General features: G+C 41.2%; 1 protein-coding gene across 1 annotated transcript in view; it reads left to right on the top strand.

Annotated features, from left to right (window-relative positions):
- The window catches only part of ARL15 (ARF like GTPase 15), a 416,961-nt gene that overhangs the window by 119,952 nt on the left and 270,579 nt on the right, over positions 1-26,430 (top strand). Inside the window, exon 2 of the mRNA XM_068535336.1 lies at positions 22,433-22,577. Coding sequence (XP_068391437.1) covers positions 22,433-22,577 — 145 coding nt within the window. The remainder of the gene's footprint in view (positions 1-22,432; positions 22,578-26,430) is intronic.

Raw genomic sequence — 26,430 nt, 5'->3', positions numbered from 1 at the left:
CATAGGAGCACCTCAATACATAAGGCAACTGCTAACAGCTATAAAAGAGGAAATCGACAGTAACACAGTAATGGTGGGGGACTTTAACACCTCACTTACACCAGTGGACAGATCATCCAAACAGAAAATTAATAAGGAAACACAAGCTTTAAATGACACAATAGACCAGATAGATTTAATTGATATTTATAGGACATTCCATCCAAAAACAGCAGATTACACTTTCTTCTCAAGTGTGCATGGAACATTCTCCAGGATAGATCACATCTTGGGTCACAAATCAAGCCTCAGTAAACTTAAGAAAACTGAAATCATATCAAGCATCTTTTCTGACCACAATGCTATGAGATTAGAAATCAGTTACAGGGGGAAAAAAAACCCGTAAAAAACACAACCACATGGAGGCTAAACAATGCATTACTAAATAACCAAGAGCACTGAAGAAATCAAAGAGGAAATCAAAAAATACCTAGAGACAAATGACAATGAAAACACGACGATCCAAAACCTATGGGATGCAGCAAAAGCAGTTCTAAGAGGGAAGTTTATAGCTATACAAGCCTACCTCAAGAAACAAGAAAAATCTCAAATAAACAATCTAAGCTTACACCTTAAGGAACTAGAGAAAGAAGAACAAACAATACCCAAACTTAGTAGAAGGAAAGAAATCATAAAGATCAGAGCAGAAATAAATGAAATAGAAACAAAGAAAACAATAGGAAAGATCAATAAAACTAAAAGCTGGTTCTTTGAGAAGATAAACAAAATTGATAAACCATTAGCCAGACTCATCAAGAAAAAGAGGGAGAGGACTCAAATCAATAAAAGTAGAAATGAAAAAGGAGAAGTTACAACAGACACTGCAGGAATACAAAGCATCCTAAGAGACTGCTACAGGCAACTCTATGCCAGTAAAATGGACAACCTGGAAGAAATGGGCAAATTCTTAGAGAAGTATAACCTTCCAAGACTGAACCAGGAAGAAATAGAAAATATGAACAGACCAGTCACAAGTGATGAAATTGAAACCATGATTAAAAATCTTCCAACAAACAAAAGTCCAGGCCTAGATGGCTTCACAGGTGAATTCTATCAAACATTTAGAGAAGAGCTAACACCCATCCTTCTCAAACTCTTCCAAAAAACTGCAGAGGAAGGAACACTCCCAAACTCATTCTATGAGGCCACCATCACCCTGATACCAAAACCAGACAAAGATACTACAAAAAAGAAAATTACAGACCAATATCACTGATGAATATAGATGCAAAAATCCTCAACAAAATACAAGCAAACAGAATCCAACAACACATTAAAAGGATCATACACCATGATCATGTGGGATTTATCCCAGGGATGCAAAGATTCTTCAATTGGTATGCAAATCAATCAATGTGATACACCATATTAACAAATTAAAGAATAAAAACCATATGATCATATCAATAGCTGCAGGAAAAGCTTTTGACAGAATTCAGCATCCAGTTATGATATACATTCTCCAGAAAGTGGGCATAGAGGGAACCTACCTCAACATAATAAAGGCCATATATGACAAACCCACAGCAAATATCATTCTCAGTGGTGAAAAACTGAAAGTATTTCCTCTAAGATCAAGACAAGGATGTCCACTCTCACCACTATTATTCAACATAGTTTTGGAAGTCTTAGCCACGGCAATCGGAGAATAAAAAGAAATAAAAGGAATATAAATTGGAAAAGAAGAAGTAAAATGATCACTGTTTGCAGATGACATGATGCTACACCTAGAGAATCCTAAAGATGCCACCAGAAAACTACTAGAGCTAATCAGTGAATTTGGTAAAGTTGCAGGATACAAAATTAATGCACAGAAATCTCTTGCATTCCTATACACTAATGATGAAAAATTCGAAAGAGAAATTAAGGAAACACTCCCATTTACCACTGCAGCAAAAAGAATAAAATACCTAGGAATAAACCTACCTAGGGAGACAAAAGACCTGTATGCAGAAAAGTATAAGACACTGATGAAAGAAATTAAAGATGATACCAACAGATGGAGAGATATACCATGTTCTTGGATTGGAAGAATCAATATTATGAAAATGACTATACTACCCAAAGCAATCTACAGATTCCATGCAATCCCTATCAAATTACCAATGGCATTTTTTACGTAACTAGAACAAATCATCTTAAAATTTGTATGGAGACACAAAAGACCCCGAATAGCCAAAGCAGTCTTGAGGGAAAAACACGGAGCTGGAGGAATCAGACTCCCTGACTTCAGACTATACTACTAAGATTGTACTACAGTAATCAAGACAGTATGGTACTGGCACAAAAACAGAAATATAAATCAATGGAACAGGATAGAAAGCCCAGAGATAAACCCATGCACCTATGGTCAACCAATCTATGACAAAGGAGGCAAGGATATATAATGGAGAGAAGACAGCCTCTTCAATAAGTGGTGCTGGGAAAACTGGACAGCTACATGTAAGAGAATGAAATTAGAACACTCCCTAACACCATACACAAAAATAAACTCAAAGTGGATTTGAGACCTAAATGTAAGACTGGACACTATAATACTCTTAGAGGAAAACATAGGCAGAACACTCTTTGACATAAATCACAGCCAGATCATTTTTGATCCACCTCCTAGAGTAATGGAAATAAAAACAAAAATAAGCAAATGGGACCTAATGAAACTGAAAAGCTTTTGCAAAGCAAGGGAAACTACAAACAAGACAAAAAGACAACCCTCAGAATGGGAGAAAATATTTGCAAATGAATCAATGGCCAAAGGATTTATCTCCAAAATATATAAACTGCTCATGCAGCTCAGTATTACAAAAACAAACAACCCCATCCAAAAGTGGGCAGAAGACCTAAATGGACATTTCTCCAAAGAAGACATACAGATGGCCAAGAAGCACATGAAAAGCTGCTCAACATCAGTAATTATTAGAGAAATACAAATCAAAACTATAATAAGGTATCACCTCACACCAGTTAGAATGGGCATCATCAGAAAATCTACAAACAACAAATGCTGGAGAGGGTGTGGAGAAAAGGGAACCCTCTTGCACCGTTGGGGGGAATGTAAGTTGATACAGCCACTATGGAGAACAGTATGGAGGTTCCTTAAAAAACTAAAAATAGAATTACCATATGACCCAGCAATCCCACTACTGAGCATATACCCAGAGAAAACTGTAATTCAAAAAGACACATGCACCCCAGTGTTCCTTGCAGCACTATTTACAATAGCCAGGTCATGGAAGCAACCTAAATGCCCATCGACAGACGAATGGGTAAAGAAGATGTGGTACATATATACAATGGAATATTACTCAGCCATAAAAAGGAAGGAAATTGAGTCATTTGTTGAGATGTGGATGGATCTACAGACTGTCATAGAGAGTGAAGTAAGTCAGAAAGAGATAAATAAATATCATATATTAACGCATGTATGTGGAACCTAGAAAAATGGTACCGATGAAGTGGTTTGCAGGGCAGAAATTGAGACACAGATGTAGAGAACAAATGTATGGACACCAAGGGGGGAAAGTGGCAGGGGGAGGGGGTGGTGGTGTGATGAATTGGGAGATTGGGATTGACATACATACACAAATATGTATAAAATGGATAACTAATAAGAACCTGTTGTATAAAAAAATAAATAAATAAAATTCAAAAAATAAAAAAAAGAATCAGTACTCTATTATGACACAGAGCATTGTCTGTGATAAATCAGAAAAACGATGAGCTCGTTGTATAATTAGGCATACAGTGATCCCTCTTGTATGCAATTCATTTCCTCTGTTTTAAAAAAGAGGAAAAAAGATGCATATAAAGTAGTATATGCGTAAAATAGTTGAAGAACTGACCATCAATAATCTCTAGGAGGTTAGAATAATGCGGAAATTACACATTCTCCCTTATACATTTGATTGATTGAATTATTTGCAAGGATTACTTTAAACATCAGAAAAAATAGAGAAGAAAATAAAATTAAGTATACATCTGTATGTGTCTGTAACTGGACTACCGATAACAGAAGTTTTCCGGAAATATGAGGGTTGGGCCAACTTTTTGATTAATGAAGATAGAAAATTATTTCCTTCTCTAGCCTGTGAGGAGTTGTTGTTTTTGTAGCTATTTAAATCATCATGATATTTTGTATCCTTTTATTCTTATGTTTGCTCTTTGCATGATTCCTTATGAGTAAAAACAAGACAAAAGTTGGGTTCATTTTATTGCACATTTTCATTGATGATTGTCTGAATGCAGGATTTTAATTACCCTTTCTGTTGAAAATGACCCTCTCTTGCATCTTGCTACCCAGATATAACTGCACAGGTTGCTTGATTTTGAGAGGAACACTCCAATTTTGAGGACTGGGGAGAGGGTTGTTATAAGGGAGTGTAGCTGAGTCAAGACTCCTGGTTCCAGAAGCTTTCAAGCAGTGTTATCTTTCTTTGTCCTTATTTAAATAGAATAATTCAGACAATGTGTGGTTTTCGTTCTTACTCCCAGAGAGCAGTCAGCATGTAAGTGTGTCTATCTCATTTAAAATTTTATTTTTAAAAAATAAACATCTCTGCATCTGTTATTTTTCCAGGATGCTTTTCAAAGTCTAAGACAAGGAATATCTTCTTCAAATCTTTTTGAAACACGTTAGAGAATTATTGATTAGAATATGGGTAGCTGAGTAGAGAATCTACCTCAAAAAAAATGAGACTAAAACCTTCATATTTTCCATTAATCTAACCTAATGATTCTGGACTATTTTAATGGATGTATTCAATTTGCTTGAGACCAGCCATGATTAATTTTATCCATTGATTTACACATTTCACAAACATACTATGTGTCAGGCATGATGATACAAAGTTGAATAAAGAATGATTTAGAGTTAATATGTAATGGGGAAGACAGACATTCAGTATGCACTTTGGCTCTAGTGCAACGTAGTAAGTAGAACGTTAGCAACATGAACCAAATACTATGAGAATACGGAGTATATAATGTGAGCCTAGAGGGAGGGAGGAGGAGTTAGGGAAACCTGGGCCTTGAGAACTGAGAACGATTATTGCCTCTTGGACAAAAGGAATATGGATTTATTTCCTGAGTAAATAAACATCCTTAGTGTCTCTAGAGGGGTCTCCATATCATTCAATCCACTAGTAGAGAGAGATCGGGATACCCTACTCTCGAGGCCAGCCCTTTGGGATTCTGAATAGCATGACTAGGTGTCCCTTTGGGAAGTTTGTTCAGCTAAGAGTAAAACTCTCTTGTGGTATGAGCTAGATAAAAGATGATTCATTTTGTGTGCATGATGGGTCAGGTATGCTGAAGCAGATTCTTTCCAGGTTTTGGCCTTCCAAACGGTGTTTAATCTATAAATATCAGAGATTAAAAGTACAAAACTGTGTAGTCATTCTATTTTCTGTTACCTACCCCCTCTTCCTACTTTGCCATAAAGGTATATAGGGTTTTTTTTTTTTTTTTTTTTTTGGCCAGGTCAAAGATTTTTATTAGGATGAGATTAGAGAAAGATTTTTCATTTTAGGTGGCTGGAAAGTACATCCAGCTGAAAACCATCAACCATTTAGGCTACATGCTTCATTTGAGTTGTGTTTCTGGACGCAAGTCAAGTATGACAACTGTGAGTTTCATAACTTTCTCTAACTTGATTCAAAAACGTTTTGGGGCCAAAATACTTCTTGAGGTCTTTTCTGTCCTCTCCTGGCAAGGCCCTATGGAGGTTATCAAGGTCAAGATTATATTGCTGGGTCTCAGAAAGTTGCAGAAGAGATGAGGAGCTCTGAGGCTGAGGCTTGCATCATCATTTACCCTTGCCGGTGTTCTCCCAGTCATGACTTACCACTTCTTGTTCAAGATGAACGTCTCATTGGGTCCTTGCCTCTGACAAGGAGAAACTAATAATTTACGTTACGTATTTTGTCTGCTTGTTAGCAATGCTCAGGTTCCTTCGTTGGAGTTATGGCTTTTAGACCATGTAAAGTAAGTTCTGAAGGGAAAATATGTTGTTGAAGAAGGTTGAGTGGACAAGAAGGAACTATGGAAAGCAATGGTCAGTGAGAGTAATTCCAGTGAGTGGCAGTCAGAACTCTACAGTGTTCACGACCATAGTCTCCCAGGGGACACTCAAACCCAGATGGTATTTTGGGATCTTTTTATTTACAGTATTATTATTCATAGTATCTCAGCCCCAGAGTATTCAGTTTGTCTTTTTAAAAATTCAATAATGGTTATTAAGGTTAAAAATTGATTTTATAACCATATATCTGAGCAGTTTATAATAGGGCCATATGAGCTCCTTGAGTGAATCAACAAGTATCTGATTGAGCACCTGTGATGTGCTTGGTACAGTATTTATGTTGAAGTAGTGACAGTTCTGTCAAGAAATAATGGCTTTATTGCAAAACAATAGGTATAGAGAACATGAAATATTTAAGAGGTAGAATCAACATGAGTATGGGGCCTTTATGAATTGTGAGCAGTGTGAGAGAGAAAGGATCTAGGATGTTAAGACGATTTTAGCTTTAAATGCTGGGTTGGATGATGATGACATTTACTAAAGTAGGGAATACAGAAAGGAGGGACAAACGGGTGGGAGGATTGGTAGTGAATTTGGGTTTTTGTTAGTTTGAGTACCTAAGGAATGTCTAGGTGTAGATATCTAACAGGAATTTTAGACACACTGCTTGGTTTCTCCAGAAAGAGGCTGAAGCTGGACATGGGATTGAGAAATCATCAATGTAGTCAAAGCAATGAGAACGGAAGGTTGGCTCAGGTGAAGCATGCCAAGTGAGGAGGTCGTTGGACATAAGGACGTACCCTGTATTTCCACCTCCACCACTTCATTACAATTGTGCTTGTCAAGATTACCAGCATCCTCCATATTCCCAAATACAGTGGTTATCTGTGTGTTCTGATCCTCACGTAACTACTTAGAAACATTCATCTTAGTTGATGATCTCCTCCCTCTAGAAGCACTCGACTTTTCTTGATTTCTGTTACACTGTGTTTCCTAGCTTTTTCCCTATCAGGCTGGTTGGTTTCTCCTCTGGTGCCCAACCTATAAAGGTTGGACAACTCTGGGACTCTGCCTCAGCCTCCCCCTGTCTGTCACTGCCGTGAACTTAGTGTTGTAGTTCTAGAGGAGGACTAAGCTTGGTGAGAGTCAGATCAAAGTTGTAAGATATGCCAAAACCAATAGGTGATTTAAAAGAATGTGTTCCCTTCCACCCAAGAAAAATATGGATAGAATATAGAATTGTATCAACCTCAATCCAAAAAGAGGTTAGAAAGTAATCCAGTATGGTTGTGAAGAAGCCATGGAAACCATTCAACCAATTAGTTTGAAAATATTTATTGGGTGTATATTTTATGCCAGGCCATGTTCTAGTTGCTGGGGATGCATCAGTCAAAATCCTGCAAAAATTCCTGCCCTCATGAGACTTACATTCTTATGAGGGGACACAGGCAGTAAACCAATGCATGAGTAAGTTATTGAATAGGTAAGAAGATGGTAAGTGCTGTGGAAAGACATAAAACATATAAGGGGGATAGGGAATGTCGTGAGGCAGGGAGGATGCAGTTTTAGAATAGAGTGATCAGGGTAAGTCTCACTGAAAAGGTGACGTGTGAGCAAAGACCCAAACAAGATAAAGGAGTGAGTCTGTGTGTGTCTAGGGCGAGCGATTTCTAGACAGAGGAAATGGCAAGTGCAAAAGCTCTGAAGTAGGACTGTCCCTAGCATGGTCCAGGAACAACAAGGAGCAACTGACTGAGGGAGGAAATCATAGTAGGTGTTGCCATAGAAACAGTTGGGGGGTGGGGTGGGAGGGAGGTTGTGGCAGGTTTTATGGGACCTCGTAATCTGTTATAAGGGCTGTGGTTTTTCTATCCTGAGTGAGATGGGCTGGCCTTTGGAGGATTTTGCATGGAAAATAGATGTGACCTGACACATTTTAACAGGATCACTCTGACTACTGTGTTGTAAATAGACTATAGGGAGGTTAGAGAGGAAGCAGGGAGCCCGTTGTGAGGCTCTTGCCGTAATCCAGGCAAGATGACAGTAGCTTAGACAGAGTGGGAAGGGCAGAGGTGGTAAGAAGTAGTTGGATTCTGGAAATATTTTGAAGCTATTGCTGACAGGGTTTCCTGATGGATTGAACGTGTGGTTTAAGGGAAAAGGAGTTGCCAAGGATCATTCTGGGTTTTTGGCCTGAGCAACTGAAAAAAAAAAAAAAATGGAGTTGCTGTTAACTGAGCTGAGGAAAAAGTTTAGGGATGAGTTATGAGTTGTGTTTTGGGTATGTTAGGTTCAAGATGCCGACTCAGTATCCCGGAGGAGGAATGTGGAGAAGGCATTTGCATATACGTGTTTAGAGGTCCGTGGTACAGATACAAATTTTGGAGTTAAAAGCATCTAGAGAGATTTGAAAGCATGAGACTGGAGGTAGTCAGCACGGAAGTGAGTGTAGGTAGAAGAGGCTTTAGGTCATCCCAGGTATTCCGATGGTAAGAGGCTGATGAGATTAAGAAACTGAAAAGGAACCCCCTTCCCAGTGAAATAAGAGAGAATCCAGAAATGCGTGGTGTCTAGAAGTTTAGTGAGAAAGCTTTTTAAAGGAGGCAGTGGTAATCGTGTTAACGGAAAGGACCTGTAAGACAAGGGCTGAGATTTGACCATTGGATCTAGTAGTGTGGACATCACTGATGACTGACAAGGAGAGAGCCTGTTAGGAGTGGGTTCAGGAGAGAAAGGGAAGAGGGGAAATAGAGATGATGTTTTCAAGGAGCTTTGAAAGCAGAGAAAGGGAGGAAGAAGTGGGGCGAGGTTAGCCCGACCTGTTAATTGATGTGCTTTTTATAGCCATATAATTTGAGTATTAAGTTGTTAGAAGTTGTGCTAAAATTGAGGAGTGAACATATTTAAAGTATAATTAATTGCTAGTAGTAGTTGATTTTCAATATTGTGTACTTTGTTTTCTAAATCTTTAATTTATCCTTTTGAAATCTCATTGTCAATTGAAGTAAAATAGATATTGAGGCTTTTAAAATTGAAGTATAATTGACATTAGTTTCAGGTGTACAACATAATGATTTGACATTTGTATACACTGAATATTGGGGCTTTTAATGAAAGTGTTGTAGAAAGTTCTCAAGCTGAGATTCAGTCAAATATTCGAGGTTGCGGTTCAAACTGCTGCTGAAGCCATATCCTGTGTCAAGTCAAAGATTATCACACTATTTAGTGCTGTCTTTAGGATGTCCTCTTTTAACTCTTCTTGCCTTTCCATCAGTCTTTGAAAGTTTGAAGCACCTACATTAACCTAAATTGGATGTGATTTAGAGAATATCTCTTGCCACTATTTGATCAAATTTTATTTGATGTCTATCTTTTTATTATCTCCTTCATTCTCTTCTCATTTCTTTCAGTGAAGGACTGGATGTGGCTTATAATACAAACATGTAATAAAACGTAAGAAGTAACATGGGATTTAACATTGTATAATACATCATTTCAAAAATCTCATGTTTTAAGGTTCCGTATCTTTTTAGGGAGCATTTTCCTTTTTCAAATTTTTTTTTTAAAATTTATTTATTTTATTTATGGCTGTGTTGGGTCTTCGTTTCTGTGTGAGGGCTTTCTCTAGTTGTGGCAAGCGGGGGCCACTCTTCATCGCGGTGCGCGGGCCTCTCACTACCGCGGCCTCTCTTGTTGCGGAGCACAGGCTCCAGACGCGCAGGCTCAGTAGTTGTGGCTCACGGGCCCAGTTGCTCCGCGGCATGTGGGATCTTCCCAGACCAGGGCTCGAACCCGTGTCCCCTGCATTGGCAGGCAGATTCTCAACCACTGCGCCACCAGGGAAGCCCAGGTTCCGTATCTTTTATCCTTCTTTGTGGGCAGAGAGAGATTTGCAAATTGTAAGAAACTGTAAAATATGAAAACATTAATAGGCTCGAAGAGAGAGCTATGGTTTTTATTGTATAGTTGCTTTGAAAGTCTTGCATGTTAAGAAAATCTCAAGGCAATTTTTGTTCTTTACCCCACTGCCCCCAGATTACATGACAATGAGGTCTAATTTTAATAGATGCAGAACTTGTTATGACCGAAATTCTTTGTTTCAGGTTTTTACGAGAATACTCGCGTTTTCCTGGTGATATCTTATTCCCCTTGTGTGGTTCCCAAATGAGCCCTATCATCTCAAATACTTCTTATGTACTCTTTTGGTGATGAATATTTTATCTCTGCCAACACAGTCTCTAATTTGTCCATGAACAATTCCCTTGAGGACCTTCATATCCACTATTTTTGTAATTATAAAATCGATTCTAACACTCAGTTCAAATAGTCATGAGTATATGCCCTTTCTTCCTTTCGGAGAGCCATGGCGGGGATAATCTGTTCAGGTGTAGTCATAATTCCTTGGATGAATGTCATAAAATTTCCACAGAGTCACCAAATAAATGAGGCATAATGTCCTATTTTTAAACATATGCCCTTAATCCTTTCCCTTCCAACCTCATTCCCCCTACTGTTTTTGGTTTTTTGTTTTTGATTTATATTTTAACATGCTTGTTTACTGTAACCCTTCAGATTTTGTTTTTTTGGGAAAGCTGAATTTGTCGGCCAAAGACTATGATTTTTTAAATTATTTGTTGACCATAAATATGATTGCTCTGGTTTTTCTGTTTTGGGTTTTGGTATTTTTTACGTGTTCCTGATGAGTAGTTTTTTGTTGTTGTAACAGTTGCTTCACAATTACGGTGTAATGTGCAAATTAGAAAAGAGAGACTTGAAGGATTATACATTACTTAGATAAATATGTAGAAAACCAGAGTAGTCTGATTTAAAAAAAAAAAAAAAAGAAAAGCCCAGTCATATATCCTTAGGGAGTTTATATCTATGTTTCTAGTAACAAGCAATAGCACAGTCTACCTGATTGAGTTTTTGTTCTTAATTAACAAAAGCTGGGTGCTACACACACCTCCAAGTATGTCCTGCCCCATTTTCCTCCTACAAGATATTAAAGTTGAAAGGAAAGCAAGAATATGCAAGTTTAGACATAAGAGCTGTCAGGCATCAGCTTCCTACGCAGACACAGCCAGTTCCCATCTTCTTATATGTAATAATTTATTGGTAGAAGTATGAAAAGAAAGAAGAGAATGCATGTGGAATAGGAGAGCTGAGTATTAAATAATAGTAGACAAGTGGGACACTGAGAGGGTAAAACATTTTGCTCAGGAAAATCCCGGCTTAGATTTTTCGACTAGCTTTCATCTTGCCCTCTGCCCAGGACTCTGGCATATTCCATCAGAATAAGTCCATGGAATTGGAAGATCAACAAATATTGTTCTGTCTATTTTATGTTTTGAAATTGTAATAATAGAGAAAGTCTATTGTCTTTTGGGCCAAAGGACAAAATGTATAGTTGATATTGTTTATGGCTGCCCTGTAAGTGAATAGTCTATTTAGGGACAAATCCCACAAGAGCTTGGGGTCAGGGCTCCCTTCTTTCATTGCTGAAGGTAGGGGTCAGCTATTTCTTTCTTAACTGCCTGGCAGCCAGGGCCCCAGCGTGAAACCAAGGCTTGGCCAATTGGATGCTCCAGCTTGATGGTCCGTGGTACCGGGTTGGAGTAGTCAGAGGTCATTCTCATGCTGCAGTGGAGTTCAGTACAGGATGCCAAGCAGTGAGTACAAGTGGTGACTCCTGTACTAACGGCTGCTGCGGTGTTACAGCGGGCTGCCTTGGTTCTTGCATTTTTTTAGTCTTCTCATCTGTTCTGTGAATTACCAGTATCCTTCCAATAAATCACTTTTCTGGTATTTGCAAGCAGAACCTTCTCTGGTACAAAAGAAAAAGGAGGACACCCATTTTAAAAAACACCTATGATGTTCAAATATCATATTTTCCTGGTTCGAAAGTGCCTCTTTAATATAACACACCTTTAAATAACTCTCTGATTAATTCCAGCTTATAAAGTGAGAAGATGGCTTGAACTACCACTGCTGCCAGCTCAGCTGTGGATCCGAAATATCCAGCTGTGCCCTCTCTGCCTCTCTCATCACCAATAACAGACTTTGCAATCAGAGTCTGTCTGACACGTGTGTTGATGTGTGAGGTGAGATAGCGTCTAGTTCACTGTATTGGCTCTTCCACATTAGACCAGAGTAAACATTTGTCTTTGTCAGCAGTTAAAGCAACGTGATTTGAGGATGCACAGGGATCACAGATACTACCACCACCCCCTCCCCTTGCCACCATTATGCTTTTGTCTAGGTCTGCATAGACATAGCAGGAGATTCATAATCAAAGAGAATTGATTTAACTGCTAAGATAGACCAGTCGTGTTTAAAAGCTGTTTCTCCTCTCAGGGGAAGAAAAAATACAGTGATGGTCCCACTCTACATCATATTATGCTCTCTTTTAATAGTTCTTATTATAGCAAACCAAAAGGACTGTCTCTGTATGATTAGCCACCACTGGTATTTGGCTTATCAGGTCAGATCTTCGACCAAATGGACAATAAAATAAATCCAGACCCTGAGTCATCTTGCACTGTGCACTGTGAGAAGAGTCCTGATGGGTGGTCACAAAGTCAATTTTTTAGGAAAACACTTTTCTAAGTGAAAAAAATCTAATAACCACAATCATGGTGATAACAATACCTATTGATGACTGAACACTGTTCTGAGCATTTGATACATAGTACCTCATTTACTGCTCCCAACAATCCTGTGAGATGATCCTTGCTTTCTAGATTAGGAAACAGGTGTTGGTGAAGTAACTTCTCCAGATCACAGTAAGGTTGGATCTCAGGCTTGTCTGACCATGCACTTAATCAAAGCCATGTACTGAATCACTGAGGAGCTCATTCTACCACGTGGTGGATGCTGTGTCAGACACTCAGGTTCCAAAATTATATCAGAAGTGGAGCCTGCATTGAAGTGCTCCAAGTCCAAGTGGGGGAAGAAGGACTGTAGATCACCTTTACTTGACAGAATGAGAACAGAAAAGGTGCTAAGCAAGTTTGAAGAAGGTCATCTCAATCAGACTGAGGGCCACAGAAGTCTTCCTGGAAGAAGTGATCATTGAGCTGAATTTTGAAGGATGACCAGGTGCCAGCCAGAGGGAGAGAGTGGAGAATGATGTATAGGCAGAGGGTCAGCCCCTTTGATGACGTGGATCATGAAGGAGACTGGATCAGGAACTGCACATAGGTCTGTATGGTTGGCATGAGGGCCATGTATATGGTGGGAAAATAAAAACAAATTATTATACAGATATTATAATTATAAATATTATATATTATAATTATAAACTTAAAATAATTATATTTTAAGTTTCACATGTTGAACCCCAGTTTGGGTGCTTTGTAAACATTATGAACATTATCTTATGTAATCCCTCTAACAACCATCAGAGGCCAGAAATGAAGGCAAAGGCCAGATCATAAAGAGCCTATCTGCTTAGATAAGAAGTTTGGTCATTTTCCTGACAGCTATGGGTAGCCATGGAAAGATTTTAAATCATGGGAATGACTTGATGTGTTTTAGGAAGATCATTATTAGCATTTTGGAGACTGAATTGGAGTCGGGTAAGACCTGAAGTAAGGACACCAGTTAGGAAAGACAGTGTGTTTTCCAGGAGACGGTGGTGACGTGCTGTCGGAGACTTTAGGAATGGGGAGATGGTAGAGACCAAATGGGTGGATTTAGGGGAATTGGTGACTGAGAGGCTATGTGGGGCTGAGCTCCATCTTCATGGAACCTGAAGATTGTTAAGTGAAGGAATGCCCTGTGGTCCAAAAATATGGAATTAGGATTTTCACTGTTAGGGTCTACAAGGAAAACAACTTTAGTTTGATTTGTTTTTCTCTCAGCAGTTCCAAAGCTCCCCATCTCCAGTTCCAAAAAGCACCAAGAGCAGAGAGAATCTGCTTTGCTGGGATCTTTCCTGGGAGATTCTAGATGATCCATCCACTGGAAGATCTACCTAGAGAGTCTAGCTCTTTTTAAATGTTTCCATTCCCTGATTTTTCCTAAGTGTACGAAGTATAGAAAAGTGCCATTGTTAAGGAAGAGTAAAAGTGTTTTAAGTATTTTTTGCCCGACTTTCTGTTTAGAAACATTCTATTCAGAAAGTGACCAAAAAAGAGGTTCAGTACAAAATGTATTAATCTCTTTCATGTTCAACTAAATTTGTATTTCTTTGCTCTTTAGGGAAAAAAAATAATAAATGGCCTGAAACTGACCCAGGTGAAGCCCTGATTTGGATACGTTTATGAATATTCATTTAGCTTGCTTCTCATTACAGACAGTCATGCCTGGGGAATTTACTGCTAGTTTTACTGGATAATTCTGTCATTATAAAAATTAGATATTCCATCTAGTCATGATAAGAGAAAAATTACATCTTAAAAATAAGAAAGACGTTTATTTTCTACTTAGCTTCCTCCTTGAGTTTCTTCATTTTTATTAAAAAAAAAAAAAAAATCTTATCCGCCTGATCTATTTCCAATATGAGAAGACCTGAAGTTTTGGATTGCTAGAATATAGGAGAATCTCGAATTAGAGTCTCTTTAAATCTAATTATCAGATACGTGCCTTAACTTTTAAAACCCCACTTGTGGCTCATCTGGAAATACACGTACCAGGACTCATGAATGCCACTGATCAGGATGACTGAGGCACAGACCGGGAGCCACGTGGGCCCCTGGTCTGGTTCAGCGCCGCGGCACTCTCTTCCATTCAAAGTCTCAAATGTCTGCCCCTCTGCAAAGCCGTGAGGCCAATGTCTGTAGCTGCTAAGCATGAAATCCCCTGCTTCTGTTTGTTTCTTTTGTTGCCACGAGTTAATAGGGACAGAGACAGGAGACAGCCCAGAACAAAGCAGAAATAATGGAGTATTTCACCCCAAAAAGGAATGTGGATTGAGAAATACAAAGGGTAAGGCAAAGACAGACTTAGTGTCCTGAGGCAGTGTGATGTATTGGCCAGAAGCCTCAGCCCTGGGACAATCTGTGAGCTCTGAGCAGCCCACATGGCCGAAAGGTTTGACCCATCTTCTGTAAAAACAATTTATTGTTTTTCCCACTAGAGTCTTAAAGGGCCACAGGATTTTTCACCTCAAAAAGTGGATTGCTCTTGTAACCTGGGGAGGAGTCGTCTGCTGGGATCCGCCTGGTGATCAAGGGCCTCTTCACAGTACACTATTGCCCTGCTGATTATTTCTGTAGCTGAGGTGCCATTTGGAATTTATATTCTTTTCACTTCTTTGCAAGACCTACTAAATAATTCAAGACATCAGAGCATTTTTGAAATTCATTTTTCTTCTTGCAGATGGAAAGAAAGGATTAGCTAAAAGCTTGCATGTTCATATAGACCATCTCTTTGACATGGATTTCCACACAGCCCAGTTTATTTGTGTATTTTCTCCCATACTCTTCCGCGACACATATTATTTTGTTTAGTATTTGCTTGTTTATTTATTTACTTTATTGAGGTACAGTTTACATGCACACTTTTTAAAGGGGAAAACTTGAGGACTGTTCCCTTAGAGGTTTTTTTCTCCCCTTATTTACCATGTTTACAATCAGAAATCTGTGCAGCTAGCTTCTCTTCATAGACAAGCTTTGTCCTTTCCAGAGGACAAAAAAGGGTTAAATGGAAGAAGCAAACAGCGGGAAAGAGAAGCCAGCAGCCCTTCAGTATCCCCTTGTCTCCCAGCCCAGCCGGCCGCCCTCCTCCTTCCCTGCTCCCTAAGTCCGCCCCAAAGGAACCCAGTTCCTCTAACTGTCCAGGCAGAAAGATGCAGGTTGTCTGTCCGGAATGAAAGGCCATGAGCCGGACGGTGCAGGGAAGGAAGCAGTACCGAGACTTGCCTCTTCCCCTTCCTCTGCCAGGCATCTGTCCAGTTACACAGGCAGCCTTGTTAAAGCCCCCCTTCACTCCCTCGAGACAACACCCCGCTTCCGAGGCTCTGAGCCCTGACTCCAGACGTGGCTGTACCAAGGCCAAGAGGACATGAGTAAGAGCTCTGGAGCCAAATAGCCCGGGTTGGAGCCCCAGCTCTGGCCCTTACTCTGTACCTTACAAACTCTGGCATATTTTCATATCTGTACATTGCCCTCTACGAAGAATGCCCCGAACGTCGCCTCTGCGTGACACACTCTCAGGTGTCAGAGGCTTTTCATTCCCATCACTCAGAAAATTGCTCTGGAGCCAGACTGCCAGGGTTCAAATCCTGGTTCCACTTAACAAGTTTAACTTCTTTGGGCCTCAATTTCCCAGTCTTAAAATGGGAAGTGCGAAGTATCGATGCTTTTCTCATTGGGTTGTTCTTATAAGTGAATTAACACACACAAATCATTTATATCTTGTGCTTAATAGTACTGACCGTCTTGGGGTTTTGTTTTTGTGTTATTAGGACCCGATTCTTCCTCGTGTCTTTTCCAGAGCTTAAGCAGCTCTTACAAGCCCTGTAAACATGTTTGGTTGTCTTTTCAAAAGACAGACCCATATTTGACTATTACAGACTTGGAGAATATTTTAAATCTTGTAGTTTTGGATATTAATATGCTTCTTAATGTTTTATTCAGTGAACATGTTTAGTGTTAGAAAACATTCTAGAAATTGACTTCCTTTCGTCCTTGTGAGAGTTGGTGAGGTTCGGAATATATAGGTGCCTATTTTTGGTTTTGAGAGCAAACCACCTAAGAAATATATCCACTTCAAGTCATGGCTGACTTCTCTTGCTTTTAGGTACCAACTAACTGGTTTTTTGTTAATCTGACAAGTATTTATTGAGCACAGTGCCAGGCCTCACCTGAGGACTCCAGGGAAAGACCTGGTCATCCGCCATAGGAAGACTCCGGTTTTTGTTTGGCAAGACCCGTATTTAAATAAGGAAGAGGTAGTATGGGGCTCGGGCAGTGACCGTATAGCTGCGGGAAGCCCCGACACTGACTGAAGAAAATTTTCCAGCAACTCTACAGAGCCTCAATCAAATTGAAATCATGCACAGAATAAGATCATGTATTCATGATGAAAAACAGAGCATCAATTGAAACAAATGCCACGTCCCCAAAGGCTAGGGATTTAGCGAGACGGAATGGTAGGAGATGCGGGCAATGCAGGGGCCAGTGCCAGAGGGGGAAGATTTCGAGCAGGACTCTGTCTAGAATGGTGAATTGTATGATAGCTTTGCTCCTCTGCTTTGGTGCCTGGCTACCCTTGGTAGCTGTAAAATTAAACTTTTTAAACCAACAGTCAGACCAAGGATGAATATGTCTTTGGGTCAGTGTGCATAATTCTGTCATCTGATAATTCTTACAGTCAGTAAAGAATACACGTGGCATAATACTCACTGCAGTGCTAGAAGCGCGTTAAAGGACCAAAGAGTGGAAGAAAGGAATAGTTCTCGCCGGGGGAATGGGAGACTTTCTGGAGGAGGTGCCATCTGAGCAGAACTTTGAATGGGAATTTGCCAGGTAGAAAAGAGAGGGGAGAGCCTTTCCCTCTGAGTGCACAGGGCCTGGGTGGCACAGAAACACGAAGTGCTCAGACTGTTTGAGGGACCAGAGAGTGATCCGGAGGGTGGCTGGCATCATTAAGGCGGAGATGTAGAGGGAAGTGCGATATACACTCAAGTGCTTCATTAGTGCTTTACAGCGTCAGTTTGTTGAGGAGTTTATTCACTGAGTCCTGCTGTGGGCAGTGCTCAACAGACCTACCGATGTCCGGCGCTGTCCCCAACAGAAATGGGGACATTTTAAGACAATCTTGCTGCCTTGGTGCTAGACCACCAGACGGAAATACTTGCAATTTAATCTTTTGCTTATTTTTTTTTCCTGATACATGTGATCATCCTCCTTGAAGCAAGTATTCCTAAGGTTTTGCTTGGGCTTTTTGGCTAATCCGCCTTTCAGCTAAGGGTTATACAATTTGTCCAAAGTCTACGACACAGAGTTACTACTGGTGATTCCGGTCTTGGCTCTCTCTCAAGACATTGACACACTGTTTCCTCACATACAGTGTTGGTAGAAGCTTGTGGAAGCATGCTGGGGGGTAACATCCTGCATCCTGACGTGATAAGAGAGAGACACTGGGTTCTTTTGGAAAGGAACAAGTCATAACGGACCCTATGTGAAAAGACCTGTGAACTAAAGCAATCGAGGCAACAGAGGCTGTGACCTTGGTTGTCTGACGCCATCCTCCCCTGCCCCCCACCCCCCATAGTTACCCTGTTCTCTATTGCCTGCTGCAAGTGAAGGTTAAGGGTTGTGTGTCTTTAGTGTCTTGGGTTGGACTGGGATGGGTTGGAGCATGTGGTGGCTGCTGAGGGCCGATGGAGGGGAAGTAGCACAGTCTGAGCTGCATGGTGGGCTGCCAGGCCCTCGCCCAAGAAAGCTAACAATCACCTAAGATCCCTTAGGAAGATGAGCACTTATTTACCTGTGTGGTACGCTTCTCATAGCATGATGCACTGAACTGATGCCTCATAATGTCCTCCTAAAGAAAGGAAGTGGCCGATAGTGTTAAAACGTTACTGGTTAATCACGGGGAGACCGAAGCCGCCGAGGTCTACGGGCCTGCACGGAGTCATACAATGCCTCAGTGTCTGGCCTGGGAATGAAGCCTGAGTTTGCCGCTTGCTGTCAGGACGGCCGACGGCATTGTGTTTAGCATTGTACACCAGTGAAAGGGGCTTACCCTTAACAATGCACGAGCTGCTGTAGGAGACAGACACAATGAACTTTGGTACAGTATAGTCTAGAGGCCAAAATGAGTAATTTTAAGTAAATTGACTATGAGATCCAAAGCTTCATTAAGTTTTAAAACGAAAACCAAGTGAAAACTCTGTACAGTTTTTAGGAACTGACTCCAAAAACATGAACATTCTTCCCCCATTTGAAGTAGCATAGTTTTAAGAGTCTTATTTTGTGGCTCGAATCTGGCATTACCCCTGTTAGCCATAGGATTTATTTATTTCAAATAAATACTTCAAGAGTCTGTGACTTATTTCAAAGATGCTGCCTTAGAATAATTGTCAGTCTAACCTTTATGCTTTTTATGTTCCAAAATGTCTCATTCTTAAAGACTGTGGTTTGCAGGGGGGGGAAGGGGGGCTTTTGTTTCATTCGGATTTGGTTTAGTTTGGGTTCTTTCAGAACAGTTGACATATAGAGCCTGAAATTCAGGAAAGAGACTGGGGGAGAGGGGAGATGTCATGTTAGGTGCCTTTACCATCTGCATGACTGGAACTCTGGAGTAGAGATGGCGTCACTGGGGAGAACAGAGAGAGAGAAGATAAAAGACGAGAGTGGAGTAGAACGTCACTGCTAAATTGCCTTTTATGTCAGACATGTCGTAGGTGACCTAGAATAAATGAGCAGGTGATGTAGATATTATTGGGCTTGGCTGCAAAGTTTTTACACTCTGGAGTTTAAAAAAAACATGAAAGTGAAATTCTGGAACTTTTGGCCAAAATATGTTGAGTAATATTGCCATATGAATGATTGAAACTGGGCAGTATATAGCAATCAGTCACCTGCAATTTCATCTTGTATTTAAGATGGATGATAGTTTGGGCCAGGGTAGTTGAACGGGTCTCTTTCCAGGAGCTAGCCCAAGGGAGTTCTGGCAGAGGAGCTGAGCGTGGGTGGTGGCGTCCAGAGCAGGAATAGGGTCTCTCCCCTCTTCCCCCAACAAAGATCACAGCAGCCCAGTAAGAGAAACCACTGTGTGACTGGTGCTCTTGTCTGTCATGGTTGAACCTGGCAGAGCTCTTCTTAGTGAATAGCTGCTAGCCAGTCTTTGAGGGAATACGTATATACATACATCTGTCTCTCAGGAAAACTCTAATCATGAGTCCAGGAGACTTGTTTCTTTTATGGGTAAGAAAAAGTTTGCAAAGAGTCAGACATTATCAGCCAGCCTTCATATGAATCTGGGATGAGATGTATTGGCATCTAGAATGCTTTTTATTGTCATAGTCATTAATCTTGTAGGAGAAGCAAAATGGAGCTCAAGTAAGGCCAGAGAAGAGTCACTAATATGATGGAGGAGTGGGAGGGGTTGCTATATGAAGGCAGACTGAAATAATTAGGACTCCTCAGGCTCTAAACAACGGAGAAGAAATATGAATAGAGTTTAATAAATCCATGAAGAATATGGATTAGATAATCATAGAATTTACCAGAAGTAGGCAGAGCCCCTTAAAAGCCGAGGAAAAGTGAATTTAGGACAAAAAGAAGGTCTTTCATACCAAGAAAGTAGGTCGTGCACATCAAAACCACTCTTTTGGGAACTGGGCTAAAACTTCTGGCATTGAAGAGAAGTGAAAAAGTCAAGCGTTTCTCTTATTTTAACACTATTTTCTTGAAGCATGGGGGACCCAGAGAGAGCATAGATCAAGCTTCCTACTAGCCTTTACATTTTCTTTTCTCTTTTCTTAGGCGAAATTTAAATGTCATTCATTCGTCATTCAACAGTTACTCACTGAGGGTGGCTTCTATGCCGTGTTCTCTGCTAAGCACTGTGGATACTAGGATGAAGATGGACGGATATGGTTCCCACAGTCTGGTGATGAATGAGAAACTGTAATAGTCTGTGTGCTGAATTCACAAAAGTGCTGTGAGAGCTTGACATGAATTGCTAATGTACTCTTAGCATCAGAGCAGGCGGCCCTGAGGAAGGGGTGCTCTAACTGGGACCCGAAAGCCAGTGAAGCATTCGCTATGCCAAGAGGTGGGGGGAAGAGAGAGCAGCATACGTTGAATGCCTTGAGGTGCCAGGGGGTCAGCGTGGCTGGAGGTGGGAGGGTGAGAGGGAGAGTAAGAGGAGAATCATGGAGGTGAGGCTGGAGGGGTGGGTGGAAGAGATCATGGAAGGCCTTGTAGACCACGATGATCATAATGGAGGCCGTGTGGAGAATAGAGGGGGCAACAGTGAATGTACTGGGACCCACTGGAGTATGTTGATGTTGTCCAGGCAGCGGTGGCCTGGGCTGGAGAGAGACAGACAGATTCTAGACCTGTTTCAGAGGTCCTATGGACTGGACTTGTCAATTGACTAACGTGGATATGAGAAGTGAGGGTGAGAAATAATCAAGCTTGATTTATGAGAGTATGACAGCCAGTTAGGCCTCACATTTCATCAGAGTAAGAAGAATTAGCACAGACATTTTATAGGTCTCTTCTCTCATGATCTCCAAAGGACCCAGAAGTCAATAGGTCTGCCTCCCTCTTACCTCTCTGTCTCCCTCTTCCCTCTCTGTCTCCCTCTTCCTCTGTTGAATCTTTCAGGTCCTAAATGCTTCAGACTCTACAAGCTGGCACATAGATGGCCCCTAATAAGTGGATGTCAAATAAGTAGAAAGACCAAAAACTGCACGAATGGCTTCCAGCCTCCCAAATCCCCTTGTCTTTAACCCTTGCAGAGCAAACAGCAGTTTATAGTACCCTGAGGTCAGTTGACCTGAAGCAAGATTTAGCAAGGGTCAAGATGGCAGTGATATCCACAGGAATTCTATTTAATGATTTTTAAAAGCATTTTATTTTGAAATAATGTCAAAGCCCTGTAAGACTAGTACACGGAACTTTCCTGTAGACTCTACTCAGGTTCCCCAGTCATTAACATTTTACCATGATTGCTTTATCACATTCCTCGCCATCTAGGCATAGAGCTGGTGATGGAGATAGAGATTTAGAAATGTTCTTAGCCAGTTAATTGCAGATGTCAGGACTCTTCATCTCTAAGTACTTTAGTATGTGTTTTCTCAGGACAATGATATTCCTTATGTAACCACAGTCTGCTGATTAAATTCAGAAAATTTAACCTTAAGTGATACTGTCATTGCAGGCTCTAATATTCAGTCTCTATTCAGCTGTCACCTGTTGTCCCAACAATTGTCGTTTATGGTGTTTTTTCCCCCGCCCAATCCAGGATCCAATCCAGGAGGCATGGCATTCGTTATGTCTCTTTAGTCTTCTTTAACCTGGAACAGGTCCTCAGTCTTTCTTTGACATTTTAGAGAAGAGCAGGCTGGTTGTGCTGCAGAATGTTCCTCACAGTGGTGTCGTCTGGTTTCCTTGTGCTTGGATGCAGGTGGTGCATTTTTGGCAGAAAAGCTGCACAGTGACGTGGCACCCCTCGCGGTGACCCCGTCTCAGCAGGAGGGGAGCCGGCAAGTCTGAGTGGGTCTCATTCCTAGGATGTTAACTTCGATTGCTTAGTCAAGGCAGTGTCCTCCTGGTCTCTCACTCTAAAGGTCCCTTTCCTCCTTAGAGTCAATAGGTTATTTAATTACCTCTCAGTACATAGTCATTTGAAATGTGCCTAAGCTTTGTGCCTACAGTCATGCTTAAAAGAGCCGCGTTTCCCCTCTCTCGGCAGTGTTTTAGAGCACTCTGCTGCAAGGGACCACCACCTGCACGCCCAGAGTATGACCTGGTCTGCATAGGCCTCACGGGCTCTGGCAAGACCAGCCTGCTGTCCAAGCTCTGCAGTGAAAGCCCCGACAGCGTCGTGTCGACCACAGGTGGGTACAGCGCCGGGTCCTCGCCCGTTTCTTCCTCACCCCCGAGATGCTCTCGTTTCCTGTGCTGTTGGTGGGATCCCCTCATTTCACTGAAATGCTTCAGTCAGTTTATTATTTATTTTTAGATACTCTATTTTTCAAACTATATTTAAGGGGGGCTTTAATAGCATCAAATTGCTGCACCCTTCATCCCCCTAGTTTTGGTCATTTCAGCGCCACTGAATAAATCAAGCCAGGAGGATGTTGATAGAAACTAACCTTGCAACCTGGAATTCCAGTACTGTGACCAATGGGTTCATCTCAGGCCCATTGAGCGTCCTCCTCCCGTGAAGTGTCACTCTAGCCTACTCGTGTTGGTCACACGCTCCCTACACGGTACAAGTGAGCGTCTGAATCTTCTTCCCTGGAAGGTGGTGGGCACAGGGACCGTTGATCAGGTTTACCATGTTGTTCCCTGAGGTGGCCAAGAAAAGTCAGTCTAGGCAGTGGTTCTCAGTCAGGGCAGATTTTGCTCTCCAGGGGACATTTGGCAACGTCTGGAGGCATTTTGGTGCTTACAGCTTGGGGAGGGTGCTACTGAATTCTTTTGAGTAGAGGCCAGGGATGCTGGTAAACATCCTACACTGCACAGGACGGGCCCCCTCCATAAGGAATCATCCGGCCCAGAGTATCAGAGTGCCACCAAGAACTTTTCTCACTCCCCAGAAGTGTCCTCTTTTTCCTCTGAAAATGAAGCAGGAAAGATAAGTGTTAACTAGAGAAAATTATGGGAGGTGAAAACCAGAGCTGCTGTGGGAGAACTGACAGGGAAGGAGTGGGCTGAGACATTGTCGGGGAAACTTATTAAAAAGATTGTGCATTCAGACAGCTTTCTTTTTTGAACACCTACCATGTGCTAGGTCCAGTGTTAGAAGCTGGGGATAAGCAGTGATCCCAGCACTCCAGGAGACTCAGGCTATGGGCCACACAGACATTAAGCTTGTGTCCAGAAATACACAAAGGAGGAGGAGCAATCAGAAGAAAGAAGATCTGGGGACAGAGGGGAAGCTTGTGTGAAGGCAGAGGGGCCTGAAACAGGTCGCTACCTCCTGGGAACCACATTTCCGAGTGGCTGTGACACATGGTTAGTAGAATGCCAGGAGATAGGCAGTGGCCAAATCTTGGCAAAACCTTTTATACCACACTCAGGAATTTGAGCTTTGTAGATGGCACAGAGACATCTGCACGTATTTGAAGCAAAGAGAAACTATGTGATAAAATATCCGTTTGAGAAAGATCACGCTAGCCATGATGCTGAGGCTGAACTGTGGAAAGCTCCATTAGCCATTAACGAAGACAGTGATGGGAGGGAGGGGGGTAGGGGGAGGGAGGGAGAATAGAGGGAGAGGGAGGAGGGAGGGAGGGGGAGAAGGGAGGGAATAGATAGGATACTTATTGGAGGGCTGGTATTGACAGAGCTTGCTGGCCAGTTGGGTTTGGAGGATGAGGGAGAGAGAGAGAGAAGCCAAGGGTGACTCGGGTCCTGGCTTAGGTGAAGGGTATATGATGGAACCATTGACTAGGATTTCCTGTAAGTAGGAAAAATATTGATGACCAAGAGCCTTACCTCATTTCAGGCCGGGTTTTGCCACCAAATAAGTTAGGGGAAGAGTGCAGGCTTTGAAAGCTTTTCAGAGTTTAGAATTGTAGATAAGAAACTGCGGACCTGTGAAGAAACAGAGACATAGCTTGATTAAAGGATGAGGAAAAGCGTGAGGGGTTCACGATGACTGGTGAGGCCACAGGGAGGATGAACAGAGCTCAGGTGTGGCCTGTTGCAGGAAGCCATTCCTAACTACCTTCCTTTCCCCCACATGGAACTGAGAACTCCCTGCTCTCCCACTGTGAAGTGTGTATCTCTCTACCATTTAGTGCCTGCAACACTGCTGTTGACACATTTGTCTCCCCAGCCTAAGGGGCAGATAGAGCATCTTATTTAGCTTGTGCATCCAGATCCTGGCACACGGTTTGGGCATAGCTAAGATGCTTATTGAGTGAATAAGCCTGCAACAGTAAATTGAATCCATATGTTTTTACATAAAATATCGTACCTCTCTGAACCTCATAACTGCTTTTTATGGCAGGTAAGATTCTTTTTCCATATTCTGTCTTTAAATCATCTGAGGCTCAAAGGTATGGTGATACGGCTGTTTTCACACAGCTAATGACAGAGGTAGGATGCCGGTGCAGGTCTTCAAATGAAGGTGGTTAGTGGTACCCAAGCCTTAGAATTTCTGATGAGAGTATTATTTGCTGGTTGTCTGTAAAACTGTGGACGTCTTCTGAGGAATGTGTTATGTAATATGCTAACTTTATTAACTTAACAATTCTTTTAAAGCAAAATAACTTCCCTCAAAATATGTATGAGTAATACAAGTATACCGTTCTTCACTTATCAGAGGTATAAATGAGAAGCACTATTGCTAGAAGCACAGTTTTGAATTACAATGTACAAAATTATCTGTAAATAATTTTATAATTTATTATTTGTAAATTGCAATACAATATGTTCTATATTTGCTTTTATTCAATTTTTTAATAATATGTTTTCCTCTTACTGGAACCCTTGGTAACATTGTGTGCTAATTGATTTTCTGATGAATTAGTAAGTTGGCTGACATTTTGGATATCAAGCTTCTATGAGTCGTCATTGTCCTGAACCAGGCACAGTGCCTTTTTGGAGACCTGTTTGGAGGTCTCAGCTATCAAGAAGTTTACACCTGGGGTAGGATTACAATGATAAACAGTTTAAATTTATTGAATGTTTAATATATGCCAGGAGCTAACACAGAATAAGTGCTGTACTTGATGGTATAAATATTGAAAGTTAAAAGAGTGATCGTTTCTAATCTATGGGATCAAAGAAGGTCTCATTCAAATAGGGCCTCATATGATGGGGAGAATCTAAGGAATGGGGTGAGGAGAGTAAGGATAGAAAGCATAGGGTGTATTTGGAGAACAGTTCGTGATCTTACTGGGTTGAGGCCCAAGATGTGGAGGTATAGCATGAGTTGTGACCCAAAGCTGGAGACTAGAGAAGCTATTGAGAGAGACCTGTAACATGGAGAGGTGATCCATCGGGGCTGTGGGGAATGGAGAGTTAGAGGCAGATGTCATTAATCCTATAAAAGTGTCAAAGATATTGGGAAATAGAGAGGAAAGGAAAAGAACCAAATATGACTTCTAGCTGGTGACTGAGTGAATTATAAAAAGTGGGAAGAAGGTGACAGACAGTTTTAAGATACAAGATAATGAGCTTAGTTTTGGACATGCTAATTTTGAGGTGTTGGCAGGACTTTCAACAGTGATCCAAATGCCAAAAGACAGGCTGACTAAAGAGAGTTTATAGCAAGAGATCTAGATTTGAGATACAACTGAATTGTTGATTTACATGAGATTGTTGAGGGATGATGGGCAGAGAGGGAGGAGAAGAGTGCTAAGCACCAACTATATTTCATTCACTCTTTCTGCGTTTATTGAATGCCGGTTACGTGATTGCCACTGATTTAGGCACTGAGGGTGCGTCAGTGAACAAAATAGACAAATATCCTTGCCCTTTGGAGCTTACATTCTAGCATCTGCATTAAACAGGGAATCTAAACCAAGCAGTTCTATATAGTATCATATAAGTCAAATGTGAACAATAGATCAAAGGAACCAGAATTAAATAATATAAACAGAAGTCTAAAACCTGAGAGGAGGCCATGGATGTGGTGACCCTTAATGACCAATGGTAGACCAGTTTCAGCAGAGCGTTGAGGTAGAAACTAACATGAACCATGAGAGGGTGGTGAGCATGCAGAGGGAATGAGGC

The sequence above is a fragment of the Eschrichtius robustus genome, chromosome 2 (assembly GCF_028021215.1).
Source record: "Eschrichtius robustus isolate mEscRob2 chromosome 2, mEscRob2.pri, whole genome shotgun sequence".
NCBI classification, from domain to species: domain Eukaryota; kingdom Metazoa; phylum Chordata; class Mammalia; order Artiodactyla; family Eschrichtiidae; genus Eschrichtius; species Eschrichtius robustus.
This window is presented reverse-complemented; position numbering and strand designations above follow the sequence as displayed.